Source organism: Rhipicephalus sanguineus, chromosome 2 (genome assembly GCF_013339695.2).
Source record: "Rhipicephalus sanguineus isolate Rsan-2018 chromosome 2, BIME_Rsan_1.4, whole genome shotgun sequence".
Taxonomy (NCBI): domain Eukaryota; kingdom Metazoa; phylum Arthropoda; class Arachnida; order Ixodida; family Ixodidae; genus Rhipicephalus; species Rhipicephalus sanguineus.
Genome location: NC_051177.1, coordinates 26,366,594 through 26,384,237, shown reverse-complemented (window position 1 = coordinate 26,384,237; position 17,644 = coordinate 26,366,594). Strand labels below are relative to the sequence as shown.

The window sequence follows — 17,644 nt, the reverse complement described above, 5'->3', positions numbered from 1 at the left end:
AGCTAACGCGAGCAACTTTGTAAGAAAACCGGACACCCTAGGCTCTCGTGTTCAGTGTTAAAATTGCAAAAAAACGCACGCTAACCTCCACTGCTGGAACAGCCGCAACTGCAGCCATTACGAAAACTGAAACAAACTTGGATTGTCTTGCCTCGACTTTAATGTGCTCTATGTTGACTCAGCTTTTTTGCCGCTAGGGACGTAATGTACGAGCGGCGTGGCGCTGGTGCAGCGCTAGTCGTCGAAACCACGTTGGTCGAAACGGCGCAGGAATGGAAAATTCACGGTATAAAATGTACTTAAATCAAATGATAACGAGCTGTTTTTATGATAAGTAGGTATATTTACCATGTATGCCAGAAAAGTATCGTGCAGACGATCAGCACACGTCATTCTTGTGTTGCATGGGACTTTAGCTAAAGAGTTGCTGTTATGACATGCTGCTGTGTGTCGTCTGAGTGATTAAGACGACGTAGCGTAGTAATTCTCACAAGATTCCTGGGACTGTGCTGTGTGTGAGAGCGCTGTTTCAACCAAATGGTGAGACTTCTCTTTCGGCATCTTTTGAGCTCTTTTTTTCTTTTTCTTTTTTAAGTCTACAGGAGTTAAAGTCTTAATAGTAGGGGTGTGCGAATATTCGAAAGTTTCGAATATTTGTCGAATATTACATTCGGAATATTCGTATTCGATTCGAAAATCGTGTATTCGAAAAGTTTCGAATAGCCGATAACTTCAAATAATCGGAAAATTCGAATATGCGATTCGATTATCATGCATAAAATAACTCGTCTTCCACATTTCTGCTGCGTTCGTATCGCTAAAAACGTTGCCGAGAGGAGCGATAAACATCGTAAGTACACGGAGGCACGATATCAGCCTGCGACGAGCGCCGCAATACGTATGATTTATTGCTGGTGCATCTCCGACGTGCAGCGCTGTTGGCGATCATGTAACCGTACATTTTCAATATTATGTGGCCGTAACGTGCCGCACTACCACTGGTTCACTATGCGGGACCACTTCTGAAGAAAGACAGTGACCCACGTGACTAGTGGCGGACTGTAGGCACCTTCAGATACCCTAGTCTGGCAAAGCTTTGCCCCGCGTAACTCCCTATACCAGCCACTTCTGTTCCAAGCGAGCGTGCCTTTTCAGTGGCAGGGGGGGGGGGGGTTGTCTCTGTTACAAGGGAGCGCCTGCTGCCTTATCATGTGGAGCAACTCATATTTCTTCACGATAACATGTAGTCATTACTTTCATTGTGCCGTGATATTTGCTTGTGTTGTGATGTGCATTGTGCTAGTAGCCTGGACATTGGGTTCTGGAGATAGCAGTGTATGTTGTGTTGCCAGTCCGGCTGTTAATATGTTTTTTTTTTTTCAAATAGCTACATGTTAAATAAAATATTGTTACTGTGGAGGCATTTTTCCTTTGATATTCGATATTCGATTCGATATTCGAAGGTGGATATTCGTATTCGATTCGTATTCGAAAAATTTGATATTCGCACACCCCTACTTAATAGCAACCGGTGTCCTAATGCAGAACGCATGCGCGGATTCAACGTGAATTTCCGGATGCTCTGGCTTATTGTGTGACAACCGAGTTTCGGCACTGAGAAAAATGTCGAGCGTTCATGTGAACTGTTCATCGAAGGAAGTTCATAATATATAAGATGCTCTACTAAACCTTTACGCACATGTCCGTGGGTAAAGCCAAGTTATAAACAAGCGCTCACCAGCATATTTACATGTGCAATTAAGCCTTTCACAATTTACGATTACCAATTGCCGCTTTTCGTGCTTGACAGAAACGTTCTTGGTATATGTGTTTCGTTTAATCCCCTTTCTCTCTATTTATTTATTTGGATTCCTTACAATGCGAAGACAATGAAGACGACAAACAAACATACCAATAAATACAAAACACAAGAAGCAATAAATTGCTGTCATGACAAAAAGCAAAGCGACGACAATAGACGCAACTTCAACCCATATAAGTAACAGAGAGGAAAGAAGAACTACTGCACATACGAAATAAAAGAAAGAAAAAAACGCCAGGCCTGCGCTGAAACTGCAGCACAGTCACAGCGAAAGCTGAAAGAGTGGCGTTTCTAGAGGCTGTTGTAAGCTCTCTTGGGGCTACAAGTACGCTAGAAACGTACCCACTACGCCATAAATCACAATTTTTGTGAAGTTGGGAAGCACCTACTAAGCCATTATTCGTCATTCTGCGGAGAAGCGAGGCACCAGCTATACGTCTGTAAGGCATTATGTGCACTTTGTTGACGCGACGACTGATGACGATGAAGAATTATGGCTCAGCCCTTTGTAATGGGTTGGAAGCTTTAAACGGCCGACCAGTTATGTAATTTGCATTGGGTGACGCCCGGTCGCTATTTCCCTCTCCCGTCATGCTGTATAACATACGCTGACGTGGGAGAGAGACGGGGGGGGGGGGCGAAGAACTTTACTGACACCCCGAAGAAATGGATCATGCGCTTATGGGCTTCCTTGGCAACCAATACAAGTGCACTTGCGAGGAACCCACTACGCTGTAAATCATTGTAATTTTACTGAGACCCCGACGTAGGAGTCGCCCGCTGCGCGCTGACGCGCGCCTTGCAGGACCCAAATAAAATTTTTCACCTACCAACCAACCAACCCGAGGAAATGGATCATGCGCTTATGGGCTTCCTTGGCAACTAATAAAAGTGCACTTGCGAGGAACCCACTACGCTATACATCATTGTAACTGAGGGATGTAATGATGTAATGTTACATCATTGTAACATCATTGTAATTTTTGAGAAGTAGGGCAGCAGGCACTGTGCCATTTTCGTCATTTTACGCAGAGCCGTGGTACCTGCTAAACGCATGTAAGGCATTATGCGCACTTTGTTGATGCTGTGCCTGATGACGACGAAGAATTATGGCAGAGCCCTTTGTAATGGGTTGGAAGCATTCAACAACGTACTCGTTGCGCAATTCGCATTGTGTGACGCCTGGTTACAGAATTCGCGTTGTGCGACGCTTGGTGCTGTTCTACCACGCTATATTGCATATGCTAATGCGGTTCCTTCCCGACATGAAGCCTGTATAGGACATTTTTGCATAGCAGTTTCAAGCACCGGCATGGCTCAGAGGTTGAATACTGGGCTCCCACGCAGAGTACCCAGGTTCGAACCTCGTTCCATCCTGGAATTTTTTCTTATTTCGTTTTTTTTTTTTCTTATTTCGAGCGATACTGGTTACGGACACCGGCGGCGGCGGCGGCGGCGGCGGACAACTACGGCGCCAAAAACGGCCGGTGAAATGATCTCATAACAGCTTTCGCTGTAAAAAGCCGAACTTTACAAGTTTGAGAAAATATTTTCGACAGTGGATTGTAAATGGAGCATTCCGATCTTCAGTGGTGATAAGCCTGAAGGAAGAGCGGAGCTGGGCGGCCTTCTTTGTTTCTCTTTCTTTCTTCCTCTCTTTCTTTTGCTCTCTTCTATCTCTTTTTTCTGTCCTTTTTGTCTCTGTTTATTTATATTTCTTTCTTCCTCTCTCTCTATTTCTCTTTCTTCTCTATCTCTTTCTCTCTTTCTTTTTCTCTCTCTATATATATTTCTCTGATTCTGTCTCTCTTTGCCTTTCCATCTCTCTATTTCTATCTTTCTCATTATTTCTATGCTACGCTTTACTCTCTCCGCTCATCATTTCCCTCCTCCTCCTTGCCCTCACTTCTCTTTCCCACACCCTTGATGGTTTGCTCTGCTAGCGTGCCTGGATAGCCAAGTGGTTACGACGCTCGCCTTCGGATCGTCGGTACGCGGGCTCGAATCCTGCATAGCCAAGAATTTTTCTGCTTCTCTCTCTCTGTATTCATTCTCTCGCCAAGCACAATTATTGCATCCCACGCTAGAAGAATCGGGGCACGTGCTCTGGGAGCGAATCAGATGAAGAAGAGGATTAGGAGGAAGAAAAGGTCGAAGAGAGCGCGCGCCGGTACGTGATGATATGATCATTTCTGTTCACCCGTCACGGTCGGCATAAACAGCCTTGTTGTTATAAAAAAAAGGAGAATTCAACCCTCTGAGAGTTTTGCCGTACATGTACGGTGGCGGTTTTCCGTCCCGCAAGGTCTTTGCCGTACGGGTACGGTTTCAACCCTCCGTTTGACATTTCACGTCATAATGACGATGCAAACTCACTGGCAGGTACTGCCACATCCTAGGACTTACAAGACGCGTGAAATTTGATTGCGCTACCTTCTTGTGGAGATTAACAGAACTGATGTCTAGCTTCGTGCATCGTGCGGCTTGAGGTAACGGCCTTTCGCGGTTTCGGTTTCGCCGCGTGATCGCAGCGGAGGCGCGCGAAACTTAAATTGTTTCTTTATCAGCACTCGCTTGCAGGGGCGGCGGAAGTTGATTTCCATCTTTATTGGCGCTGCTCTTTGCTTGTTTGTCACCGGCGCTCACGAGATGTTCTTGCTTTCCTTGTTTAACGAGTTTTCTCCGAGTTCTTCAGATGCACGTGTGGCCGAACGCACTGCCCGTTCTCCTGACACCGACAGCGATGACTCTTCCGACTTTGCTTTTGTTTTACGTCTGCCGACTGCGATGAGGTGCTGAGCGTAGACCCGTGTTTCAAGGAATACCACACTCTGAAAAAAATTGCGGGAAGTTTGCACTAAGTCACTCAAAGCTTGGCACAAAGAAGCGCGGGCCCGCCGCCGCTCGTACTCCCCGTCGACCGACACGTCTAGCTTCGAGATGCGAGGCTTCCTCCTCGGGAGCACGTATCCAGGCTAGTCCTTGTGCGCTTTGTTGATGGCGCCACCGCTCTCCCGAGTGCGCAGCGCCAATGCGGCCACTTCGCGCATTTTGTCCCTGTTTTCCTCCCGGCGCCTACCTCGAAGTTGTGTGTGGCGAACGTCGATGCGTGAAAATTTGAACGCAAAACAAGCCCTGCTTGCTTTTTTGCGGCTACGGACGGATAGAAAACGTTCAGGAATACTTCAAACGAAGTAGTTCGCTTCGGCGTGGCGACTTGTACGCCGCTAATCACGTTTACTGCGTGAGGTAAGAACTCCAAGTGCCGTCGGTCCGTCGAAAATATTCGGAAAATGCTTCGCACAAATAAAAAGCGTGGAGTACGACGAGCGTTTAGAAGCGAGTAAACTTTTTTCTTGGCGTACGATAGAGAATACTTTTTATCGGCAACCTCGCGCGTCGCTTGTCCTGTGACCGGCGCGCATTAGCAGAAAGCGGGAATAGTTGAAATGACATATTAGCAACGATAAAAAGATAGAGACCGCATGAAGTTCCTGTCTTTTAGTTTTCTAGCGTTGTTGGTACGTCAAACACTTTGCTAAATTATATTTTTGAACATGTGCAACTGTGTTTTTTGTCTAGATCGTGCGATCATGAAGCCGATCCTGAGGCCCCTCAGTCCTACAGTCGTGCACAGCCGACATATTGGGCACTGCAGAGGAGTGTCTTGCGCCGCAATCGTTGCCAGAAATCTCCGTTCGGGCGAACAGTAAATAAGAGGATCAAGGGAACCAACAATGTGTCAATATTACCTGGGGCAGTAGCGCAGCCAGAACTTTTTTTTTTTTCGGTGGGGGTTAAATCATACTTTATGTATCTTCGTCCGTGCGCGTTTCAATGTGTGCGTGTATACATATCATAGGCCGGCAAAAAAATTGGAGCTCACTCAGACTCACTCAAGAAATATATTTTGCTCTGAGGGCTCACTCGGACTCAGACTCACTCAACTTTTTCTCAATCGGGCTCACTCAGACTCAAACTCACCTATACATTACTCAGCTGGACTCACTCATGGCTTCACCTTAGTCTGAGTGAGCCTAAGTGAGTTGACTCATTAGTCCGTTGCCGTAAAATTAGCTTTTTTGATCATAGTGTCAATCCTTTTTAACGCCAATATCTCACATAATCGGTGCTCTACGATACGCCTTTCGATCTAGCACCTTCAAATACGAGTTATCATATATCATCATTATCGTATATCAATCCAGTAAGGACATTTTTATGAAATATGCAACTCACAAGAGATATTTTTATCAAGAGCTTCCCATTAAAGAGTTTGCTGGGGGAGGTCATAGCACCCCTTCCTCTAACTCATACCTCTGATCAATAAATATTAAGGTGGCACGTGAATCCTAGTGTGTTGAGATATGTGTGAATAGACTTGAGTATGAACTTAAGCCGATATGAGGCTGATAGTAACGCTGAAGATGAGATAAGTCGGCAGCAAAAGGTGGAGCTCACCCGGGCTCACTCAAGAAATATATATTGCGCTTAGGGCTCACTCGAACTCAGACTCACCAATATTTCCCTCAACTGGACTCAGTCGGACTCAGACTCGCTAAAATTTTCTTCAAACCGGACTCACTCGGACTCAAACTCACCAAAATATTACTCACCCAGACTCAGACTCACGACCCGATCTGAATCAGTCGACTCATGAGCGAGTTTGCCGACCTATGATACATACACATGCAAAATTAAAAAAAAAAATCGGGAGTAAGGGCGAGGAAGGGTGTCAATAGCCAGTGACTTCAATAGAAATCGAAAGAAACTGTGCGAAGACAGGACCAGTTTGCTTATCGGGCGCGCCGAACGGCTGCGATCCAACGTTTTCGCCGATCAGCCTCGTACGAATTCCATGGAAAATGATAACATTGCACATTCGGCAGTTTCCCGGCCGTGTTCTTGTAGCTCTTATGACATGCGAACTCGCAAGAGCAGATAGAAGTCGACTTTTTTCGCTGCGTACACACGCTTGCGCTGCTAGGGGTCATTGCCAACCTGCTGCGACCAAGCGCGGCAGTACGGAGGGAACAGGGACATTTTGCCAGCAGCCGCCGCAGTGGCGCTGCATATCCGATTTGAAACAGCAGCACAAGGCTCCACGCGATGTCTCCGTTGGTGGGCATGGCTTAGCTACTGCTCATGCGCGGCTTGGCCAGGTGGCGCGGTATCTGATCGCTAAAAAACGCGATGCTTGCTTCCTCTTTCTATCGTTTTTTTCTCTCTCTACTTCTTTCTTTTTAGAATAACTGCCAGCTGGGCGTGTTCGTATACATTTATGATGGTGAAGCGCTAAAAGAAACGGATACTTATGAAGACTTATGAGGAACACAGGACACAGGAACACGTGTCCTGTGTTCTTCATAAGTATCCGTTTCTTTTAGCGCTTCACCATCATGAATTATTTCCCTTTCTTTCGTTGATGTTCTCTCTGGCTCTTTCTTTTTCTTTCTGCGTTTCTTTACCTCTATTTCTCTCTTTCTCATCTTTCAGTGCTACGCTTTACTCTCTCCCCTCCTTATCGCATCTCTCCGTTTAACGCTCACTTCCCTTTCCCACCCATTTGCTACACTATACTATACAAGGCTATGCTATTGCTATGCTTTGTTAGCGTGCCTGGATAGTCAAGTGGTTAGGACGCTGGCCTTCGGATCGAGGGTACGCGGGTTGGAATCCAACCTGGGAAAGAATTTTTTTCGGCAAGAATGTTTGTTTCTTTATCTTTCTTTCCATCTCTCTGTTTCTTTCTCTCTCTCTCTGTACTCGTTCTCAGGGTTATTACAGACACAGGCGACGCCGTAGCGGTGAGTAGTGGGATCGGCCCAAATTCTGTGGCACATACCCGTTCATGAGGATGATAGTTTCCGGGCACGGTCACACACTTTACGCCGAGCTAGAACAGCTTCGCTGTTAATACTATTGAACATATTGCAGTTCCCGACTTTACACATTGTGTGCATGAAAAATATGCAACAAAGTAATTGGGAAAGCTTTTTTTTTTTTTTTGAAAAAATTCGACCCTCGAAGGGTTAAATGCACTAATGCGACATTGGTATGTACAGCCGTGAGCAATATCATATCGAACACCGAATCGGTATTTAATCAACAATTACTTGCAATGTACCGATATGAGTGCGACCCATTTAATTGCAAGAGTGATCTTTCCGCTTGAGCGCTTAGATGTTGTCGGGCACACTTTAGCACTTGCTAACTGCGTTTATCCGCTATATGACCTTTAGCGACGCTGAAAAGGTGACGCTGATGAGAGCAAACGCATTTATGAAACAGAATTACGCTCATTCGATCACATGATCTATGCCGCAGTCGCGAAAAAAAAAAAACGTTTTAAAACAGGCGACTGGCGGACATTGAAATGACATACACACATACACACAGCCACATCGTGTACCACATCTTACATGAAGGCAGCCAAGGCACCGCCATAAAATGTATATTTTAGGCACCGCCATAAAATGTAATGTATGTCATGGCACACGCCACGTTATACGTCCGTGCACCGAAAGCTCGTCTCTACGGACACGTTGTGATACCGGGACCTGATGACGTTGACGAGCCCGGAACAATTGACCCGAAGTTGCGCGAGTGCCTCGGTGTGGTGACACTTGAAGGCCTGCTGGAATATCTTGGTGCGTCTCATAGGCCAATTGCAGAGCGCCTTGTGCATGACCCTCTTCTCGTCATTCCTAACGCACAGGTTTATGCAGCTACCCACGAAAAAAAGCTGAACTGGCGTGAGCTCGACTGCAGGTAGCACAAAGCTACCGGAACCATCTTGATAGGTCCTGAACATCTGGTAGGCCCTGAGCAAAGCGCCAGAACGGAAAAAGCTTTGCGCTGGGTCCTTCAGTTGATAGGTGACGTTGTTGTACGCGTCATTGTAGCATTTCATGTACATGTGGAACTTGCGTTCAGTCGGCAGATTCCACGTCTCTGCGGCTCGGTACTTGTTGCTGTAATAGCCTTCGTAGTAGATGGCGTTCGTTATCTGCGTCACGAGATAACCGTAGATCAGCGCCGCAGGGAAGTTTTCGGTACCAAAGAGAGGAGTCATAAAGACAGACAGAGGTACGAATAGCACGTTGTGGGAATAGACGTGCCGGACGACAGGCACGATCGACCACACGTCGCGCGGGTAAATGTACCGGTAAGACTTTGCTCTCAGAGACTGGCTGAGGCTTTCCAGCACACTGACGTACAAGGTCGTGAAGGGAATGGTGCTGTCGATATCCGGCAGCCGCGTGTAGGGCTCCTCGACATCTGCGTACCTGAATCGCGACAGGATGCCGACTTCACTGACGAGATTACGAATTCGTGCTTGCATCTTGCTCAAGGTCACGGCGTCCATCCAGTACAGATCTTCGAGTTGAGCCCTCACGTACCTCTTCGCATCGGCGACAATCTCTTCCCAATCGGAAATAATCCCCTTGTCGAACGTTTGGTATATATAGCGGTCGAGCACCAAGGGGAAAAGGCGATAGGTCTCGTAGTAACACACGTCCTTGCGAAAAATGTGCTCTGTCACGTTGCTAACACTGAAGCGTTTGGCAGTTTCCATCATGGTCTTGCGGAGAGCCGGGCTCGTGTGCCGACCGAGAGTCTCTACAACCACCCAGGCCATATAGCTAGACATGGCTGGCAAGGTGCTCTTGTCGTTCATCAAGGACAACGTTTTCTTTAGAATTGCGAGATCGGAGACCCTAGCGACCACTTTGTTAATGAGCAGTCGTTTCTGCGCAGGATCGAAATAGTTCCCTAGGGCGCGCAAGAGCGGCCAGCTTCCTTGAAATGAATCCTGCGACAGCACTCTCAACCTCAGAACCAAAAACTCGTCGTCCCCTGTCGTCGCTGTTCTAATCTCGTCTTCCACGTATATTATTTTCGAGACTATGCCCACGGACAGTGTCTGCTGGAATACTTCGCCAAGTACGTCGTCCATGAGGTGCGAGCGGAAGTTCAAGTTTGAGGTGGCTGCGTAGCGCAAATACCACGGGTGATAGCGGTCTTCTATCTCCATCCTCAAAGTGTTCATGCCACTGTCAAAGCTCATTTCGACGAACGGGTGTATAAGGTAGGACAGCTGAAGCTCCACGAGAATCCTGAAGAATTCCTGCGAGCTCGGTAGCACTGTCGGCCAGTTGAAGCGGAGGTCGCTGGTCAGAAACCTCTTAATTTCGTCGATGCTGGAGTCTGGAGGTCCAGCGAAGGAGGTCGCGCAAGACTGGTGGAACGAGATGGCTTTGATGATGTTTGGCGGGTGGTTTGTTCCGCTTGGCATGTACGCCGATAGGTTAACCAGTGTAATCATGGCGTAGGCGTCCGTCGGATACGTGCTCTCCCATCCGCTGCAAACGAACTCGTAGAAGTCGGAGCACGGCCGGACGCGCACGTCGATGCTGCTTTTGATGAACTCTGCCGTAGAGCGACACGCTTCCGAGACGCATACTACGTCTTGCGGTTTTACGATCTCGGCGAACAGCACGGATAAAAGGCAGTATGTTACTGGCAGAACCGACATGCCCATCATAGACAGGATCCTGGGAAGATAAGGGGCTGAAACGTCTGCCACTTCGTGCCTCATGTCTGCTACGGGTGCCCTGCGGTCGCCTGCCTTCTCTTGCGGCTGTTTCTGCTGCTGCTGCTGCTTCTGGTAGTGGCTCGCCGACGCCACGCAGTCCACGTCGTTATCTCCTTTCGCATGTTCCGTCGTCGGCATTGGGAACAAAGGCGAAAGGCTGTGCAGCCTGCAGTAATAAAGGACTCACCATTAGTTGTTGAAGAACAAGTTTGTACATTTACACAGGCCGTTTCATCTAGCCAATCGGCTGGATGAAATTATAACTGGAAAATGACTTAATGAATACGGGACCATTATTTCTCGGAATATAGTGCAAAGGTCCAAGATAGAGCCAGCACGGCATGAATACAGCGCAAATAAGGCCCGATGATGTGGACGTTGGCTCAGATTCCTGTGTAGACACGACGTCTGCTCCGCGTTGTTATTGGACGAATGATTGGGGCGAATGATTGGGGCGAATGATTGACCACGGTGAGCGGAATATATAGGTTCTATGGTACCCATAAGTGGGCACGCCTTTAACGCATACTGGCATAAAAAACGATTTTGTAGCACAGCCCTTGCCCGACTGTCGGAAATAATATTGCTGTGAGACGGTATTGTCACGTGGCTGTGACGGTGAAGAAGGTTTCAGCAGAACTCAGAAATACGGAACCTTTTATTTGGGTGGACTTGTGCCCGGAAAAATTAGATGTCAAGTACAAGCAATACACGCTCTACACTGATAGCGGCTAACAGAACGTCGGCTGTCGGTAATCTGATTTTTGGTAAGGTGTGTCGACATTTATACATGCATGCGGCATCGAAAGTTGTAGCGTTATCGCTGTTTCCCGCGAAAGCTCTCTAATTAACTTGACTATTTGCGTCTTGTGCATAATCTTAACAGAATGATCGCAAACAATCGCTAAGCTTTCCAAACATTGCAGCGCGGTCTGCGCCGAGCATTGATAACAGTTTTTGTGGGTGAAACCCGAATACATCAAAATAAGACAATAAACGCGCGTAGCAGAATATAGCATCAGGCTGATCTTGTTCGCGAGCAACACGAACAACACGGCGTGTTGAACTCTCAGCGAAGCAAGTAAAACGTAGTGAAGAAGGCTATTGTCGGATTAGCCAGGACTTTCTCTCCTTTTATGGTTTTCTTCACTGTGGCGCTACCCAACCGGCGGTGGACTAAAGAAACGACGTTCCTTCCTTCCGATCACACTTTGCCATACGGCACTTACGCACGCTTCGTGAATTCGGCCCCAGATCTCGTTTTTGACTGACTACAGAAGCCTTGTGTTATTTGGTTTCGCTATAACAAGCTGTAACCTTCACTGCGTTTTGCAGCAAGTATATGCAGCGAACACTTTACTCGCATGCCCGGTCAACGTTTATAGAAGTATCTATAAACGTTGTGCCCGGTAGTGTCCCTTTGGAAGCGTTCACAGGAACACTAGTGCCCTACAGAGCCCAACGCCACTATAGAGAAAATCGTGTGCGTAGAGCCACGGTCAGTAAAGTAAAGGAAAAAAGACAGAGGAAGGAGGCAAAGACAGGAAAGGTAGGGACGTAAACCAGACGAGCGTATGGTTTGCTAACTTATACAGGGGGTAAAAGAAAGCGGTAAGGGAATACGGAAATAATCAGCCTGTTTATATACACGACTCGAAATATATTGTTAAGTGATGCAGCTGTACGAGACCAGTCGCAAGATCAGGACTTGGCTTTAAATGACAGCGCCAGATAACAAAGAAAAAGAAAAATTCCAGGCCTGCGCGGAAAGCGCAGCACAGTCACAGCGAAAGCTGGAAGAGCGGCATTTCTAGAGCCAGTTGTAAACTCTCTTGGGGCTACTAATACAAGTACACTAGCAAGGTCCCCACTACGCCATAAATCACAATATTTGTGAAATTGGGAAGCACCTACAACGCGATTATTCATAATTGTGCGCAGAAGCGAGGTTCCAGCTACACATATGTAAGGCATTATGTGCACTTTGTTTACGTGACGACTGATGGCGATGAAGAATTGTGGCTCAGCCCTTTGTAATGGGTTGGAAGCTTTAAACGGCTCACGAGTTACGTAATTCGCATTGTGTGACGCCCGGTCGCTATTTAACTCTCCCACCATGCACTATAACATACATTGACGTGAGCAAGAGAGACAGAGAGAAGGGGGAAGACCTTTATTGAGGCCCTGAGGAAATGGATGATGGGCTTATGGGCTTCCTTGGCAACCAATGCAAGTGCACTTGCGAGGAACCCACTACGCTATAAATCATCATAATTTATGTGAAATGGAAATGTTTACGTGACGACTGATGACGATGAAGAATTGTGGCTCAGCTCTTTGTAATGGGCTGGAAGCTTTAAACGGCTCACCAGTTACGTAATTCGCATTGTGTGACGCCCGGTCGCTATTTAACTCTCCCACCATGCACTATAACATACATTGACGTGAGAAAGAGAGACAGAGAGAGGGGGGAAGAACTTTGTTGAGACCATGAGGAAATGGATGATGGGCTCATGGGCTTCCTTGGCAACCAATGCAAGTATGCGCACTTTGTTGGTGTTGTGTCTGATGACGATGAAGAATTATTGCAGAGCCCCTTGTAGTGGGTTGGAAGCATCCAACAGCCCACTCGTTGCGCAATTCGCATTGTGTGACGCCTGGTTACAGGCTTCGCGTTGTGTGGTGCGAGGTTGTTATTTCACTCTTCTACCACACTAAATTACATATGTTAATGTGGTTCCTTCTGGACATGAGGCCTGTATAGCGTCGTTTTGCAAGGCAGTTCCAAGCACCGGCATGGCTCTGAGGTACAACACTGGGCTCCCACGCAGAGGACCCAGGTTCGAACCCCGTTCCATCTTGGATATTTTTTCTTATTTCGTTTTTTTTTCTTATTTCGAGCGATAGTGGTTACGGACACCGGCGGCGGCGGCGGCGGCGGCAGCGGCGGCGGCGGCGGACAACTACGCCACCAAAAACGGCCGTTGAAATGATTTCATAACAGCTTTCGCTGTAAAAATGATTTGTTAAGCTGTTTATTGGACAGCACTCGGCGACAATGAGCTATGGCGACAGTCAAGGCAAAAGCACGGGCTCCGAGCGCGAGCGGCGTTTAGAAGAGGACTACCCACTAGGAGCCGCTGGAGAGCGCAACCGTTAAACAGTACCAATTGCTTCGCCACAATTACCCCGGGTACGAAAAGGGGAGCTGTCCGGCGACCTAACAGCTCGTCACTATGAGTAGGCCATAGTAGGCCTTGAGGCGCTCCACGTTGACTATGTCGCGCCCTCGACGGCGCATGTCCGAAGCTGGTTCGATGGGTTCGATCAGGTAGTTGACCGGGGATGTTCGCTCGACGACCCGGTAGGGGCCTTCGTATTTTGGCAGTAGCTTTGACGAGAGACCAGTTGCAGTGGTAGGGACCGAGAGCCATACGAGCGCTCCGGGGAGGAACGTGGACTCAGAAGTGGTGGTGCCACCGCGAAGGCTCTTCTGCCGCTCTTGTTCGTGCATTGTGAAGGACTTGCAAGCTCGCGACACTCTTCAGCAAGCCTGGCTGTGTCAGAAATTGGCGCACAATCAGATGAATCCGGCTTGTAGGGTAGTATCGTGTCAATAGTGTGCGACGGGTGCCTTCCGTACAACAGGAAGAAGGGTGAAAAACCAGTAGTGCTTTGAGGGGCGGTATTATAGGCGTAGGTGACGAAGGGTAGAATGGCATCCCAATTTGTGTGATCGGCGGCGACGTACATTGAGAGCATGTCGCCTAGCGTGCGGTTAAAGCGTTCGGTTAGGCCATTCGTCTGCGGGTGGTAAGCAGTAGTTTTGCGGTGAACAGCATGGCACTCTTTGAGAATGGCTTCGACGACCTCCGAAAGGAATACACGGCCTCGATCGCTGAGAAGCTCCTGGGGTGGACCGTGACGCAGCATGAATCGGTGTAGCAGGAAGGAGGCAACATCGCGCGCTGTAGCCGCTAGGAGGGCTGCGGTTTCGGCGTATCTAAGGTCCCTATATTTATATAAATATATATAAATCCTAAAGTCCCTCTATATAAATAGAGGGACTTTAGGCGTATCGCGTTAGGTGGTCGACAGCGACAATGGCCCAACGGTTACCAGCCGACGTCAGAGGAAGTGGTCCATACAAATCGATGCCCACGCGCCCAAACGGACGGTTAGGGCAAGGTAATGGTTGTAGACCGACTGGTGACACGTACGTTGAAGGTTTCGGCGTTGGCAATCGAGGCAGGAGCGGACCAATTTCTGCACGTAGCGGTACATCCCTCGCCAGAAGTATCGTTGTCGCATGCGCTGGTAAGTTTTGGATACCCCAGAGTGCGCGCATTGCGGATCAGAGTGGAAGGACTCGCATATTTCAGCACGGAGACTTCGGGGTATTACAAGTAGCCACTGGCGGCCGTCGGCGTTGTAATTGCGTCGGTGCAGTAGGTCGTCACGAACTGCGAAATGGTGGGCTTGACGACGCAACGCGCGAGTGGTTGGTGTTGCCGACGGATCAGTGAGCAAGTCTATCAGCGAGGCGATCCATTTATCCTTGCGCTGCTCGGTAGTGATGGTGTGAACATCGATAGAAGAAACAGCAATGTGAGATACTGAGCAGGAGGCATTGTCGTCAGGCAAGGGGGAGCGCGAGAGGGCGTCGGCGTCAGCATGCTGGCGTCCGTTGCGGTACAGCACGCGGATGTCGTAGTCTTGCAGGCGAAGTGCCCAGCGGGCGAGACGGCCTGAGGGATCCTTCAATGACGACAGCCAGCATAGTGCATGATGATCGGTGACGACATCAAATGGGCGACCATACAGATCTTACAACATTACGCATCTGGCACTAAATCCAGCTTCGTAACTGAGCTCAGGAATAATGCAATTCGCTCCTCTTCTAATTTCTGTTATCATTGCGGTAATAAGCGTGGACGACAACTCTCCGTAGGGGCATTGCCTCTCGCAACAAGTGAATTTAAGAATCCGGCAACTAGTCCGCCGCGGTGGTGTCGCAATTACGGTGCTCGGCTGCTGACCAAAAGGTCGCGGGTCCGATACCGGTCGCGGCGGTCGCATTTCGATGGAGGCGAAATGCTAGAGGCCCGTGTACTGTGCGATGTCAGTGCACGTTAAAGAACACCAGATGGTCAAAATTTCCGGAGCCCTCCACTACGGCGTGCCTCATAATCATATCGTGGTTTGGCACGTAAAATCTCAGATATTATTTTGAACCCGGCAACTAAACTACACTATTATGGGATTTGCACGTACCGAAATAGATGATCGGAGGTGGTGCGGGACTGAAAACAACGGTTGGTTGGTTGGTTGGACCTTGTCAACCTGGCGCAACCCACTGTGGGGGATCGGCCATGAAACGGGCGGCACCGTATTTTGAGATAAAATTGTTTTACATGTCAAATATGTTTATAATAAGGATATGTAAGGACAAACTCACACTAATATTCAAGGCTAGAAAAACATTAAAATTTATATATATATTATATATATATATATATATATATATATATATATATATATATATATATATATATATATATATATATATATATATATATATATGTAATATATATATATATATATATTATATATATATATATAATGCATTAATGAAAAATAAAATGAAATTAAATAACCTAATAAGCAATTCGCTTTGTCTCCCGTAGAAAATCGCATACGGCTTCGAAAACGTTCCTGTGGCTGTGGCCCAATTCAATTGCCCCAAAGGAAAGTACCATCGGAAGGGATAAATTTAATCCCATCCTTCGGAGGGGTTCCTCTAGCAGTCTTTTCCTTTGATTTTTGTACAATCTGCATGCTATAAAGAAGTGGTGCAGAGATTCACTCTCGTTGCAGTGGTGGCATAAATGTGTTTGAGACAGACCAGACCTGTGCAGGTAAAAGTTCAGTGGGGGAACTCGGCATCGTAGTCTGGTGATAGATATTTCTGCCCTTCTGCTGGAGCACCATCGATTTTTCCACGAAAAGTCAAGGTGAAGGAATTCGGATGTTGACAAAGGAGATTTACCAATGTCAACCGACGTGGCAAACTTTTCAAATCGCGCCGAAGAGACAAAGGCCAACGTCGGTAAAATAGAAATTATGGGACCATCGCGTGATGCAACTGCAAGCGCGTCCGCACATTCATTGAGGGTTAAACCTTTGTGACCTGGTACCCACACCAAGCGAATAAAACGTAAATGTCTTGGGACAAGAGAATAAAATACTTCTAAGGTACATGACATGTTAGGTGCCGTCAATGAAGAACAAACAGACAGACAGTCTGTTAAAATGATTACTTCTGTTATAGATAAGGGTAATTTACGTAAAGCTAGGATGATTGCAAGTAATTCCGCTTGATAAATAGGTGTAAAATCAGGCAAACGAATTGAGAAAGACCAATCCAAAGATAATGATGTAATTCCCACTCCTGCCTTTTCTTCACAAACTGAAGCATCAGTAGCTATTACGATGTTTGTATCTAGGTTTGACAAATGGTCTTCCAAAATGGCTTTTATGAATCTATTAGGTAAGTCTTTGCATTTCTTAGGAAATATGTCGTCGAATTGTATTCTAATTGGGTGCACTGATCTGTTCGACACAAGTACTTCACGAAGGTTTACTTGTAATGATGCCAAGAGTTTTTGTGCGAAAATTACTTGTGGACACCGTAATCGAGACCACTCATGGCTAAAAAATGACATCGGCTGATTAATAAAAACATACTGCGACCTCCTCAGGGGTGATGCATATATCTTTAGGAAGGTACGTACTGTCAGGATGTGAAAGCGTGTAAGAAGAGAAGGCAGGCGCGCTTCTTTGTATAAAATATTATTCGCAACAAATTTAGGAAGCCCAAGACATATACGTAATGATTCGCGTTCTAGAAGAACTAATGGCCGAAGTTTGTAGGCAGGTGCCCCAGAAAACAAGACGCAGCCGAACTCCAATATCGGGCGAATATACATGCAATAAATCATAAGAAGCACATCACGTCGTAATCCTGTCCGCTTATTGCTGAGCCTACGAAGCATCCCTACCGCACGAGCTCCTTTAGCTGCCATAGTTTCGATATGCGGGCCCCAATTAAGTTTTTCAGTATAAATAACCCCTAAATACTTAATCGATTCCACCTGCGGGATAACGTCTTGGCGATAAAGCAACGAAATTTGAACGGGAACGCTGAGCGGGAAAATTACAAT

The 17,644-nt window shown here is 47.2% G+C and overlaps 2 protein-coding genes across 8 annotated transcripts in view; both read right to left on the bottom strand.

Annotated features, from left to right (window-relative positions):
- Positions 1-169, bottom strand: part of LOC119382578 (beta-sarcoglycan) — a 56,290-nt gene extending 56,121 nt beyond the window's left edge. For 6 of the 7 annotated variants that reach the window (XM_049412249.1, XM_049412245.1, XM_049412248.1 and 3 more), the window contains exon 1: positions 86-150. In XM_049412249.1, coding sequence (XP_049268206.1) covers positions 86-118 — 33 coding nt within the window. In that variant the 5' untranslated portion in view covers positions 119-150. Of the gene's footprint in view, positions 1-85 lie in introns of all 7 variants that reach the window. The other variant, XM_049412246.1, reaches the window with a different exon arrangement.
- An 8,158-nt stretch (positions 170-8,327) lies between these two features.
- Positions 8,328-10,559, bottom strand: LOC119381098 (endothelin-converting enzyme 1). The gene has a single exon (XM_037649085.1). It carries the CDS (start codon positions 10,557-10,559, stop codon positions 8,328-8,330), a length of 2,232 nt encoding a protein of 743 aa, XP_037505013.1.
- Between the last annotated feature and the right edge of the window lie 7,085 nt (positions 10,560-17,644).

What these genes read in the sequence shown, in the direction of transcription:
- LOC119381098 (XM_037649085.1), bottom strand. Translation starts at nt 10,559, where the DNA reads ATGCCGACGACGGAACATGCGAAAGGAGATAACGACGTGGACTGCGTG.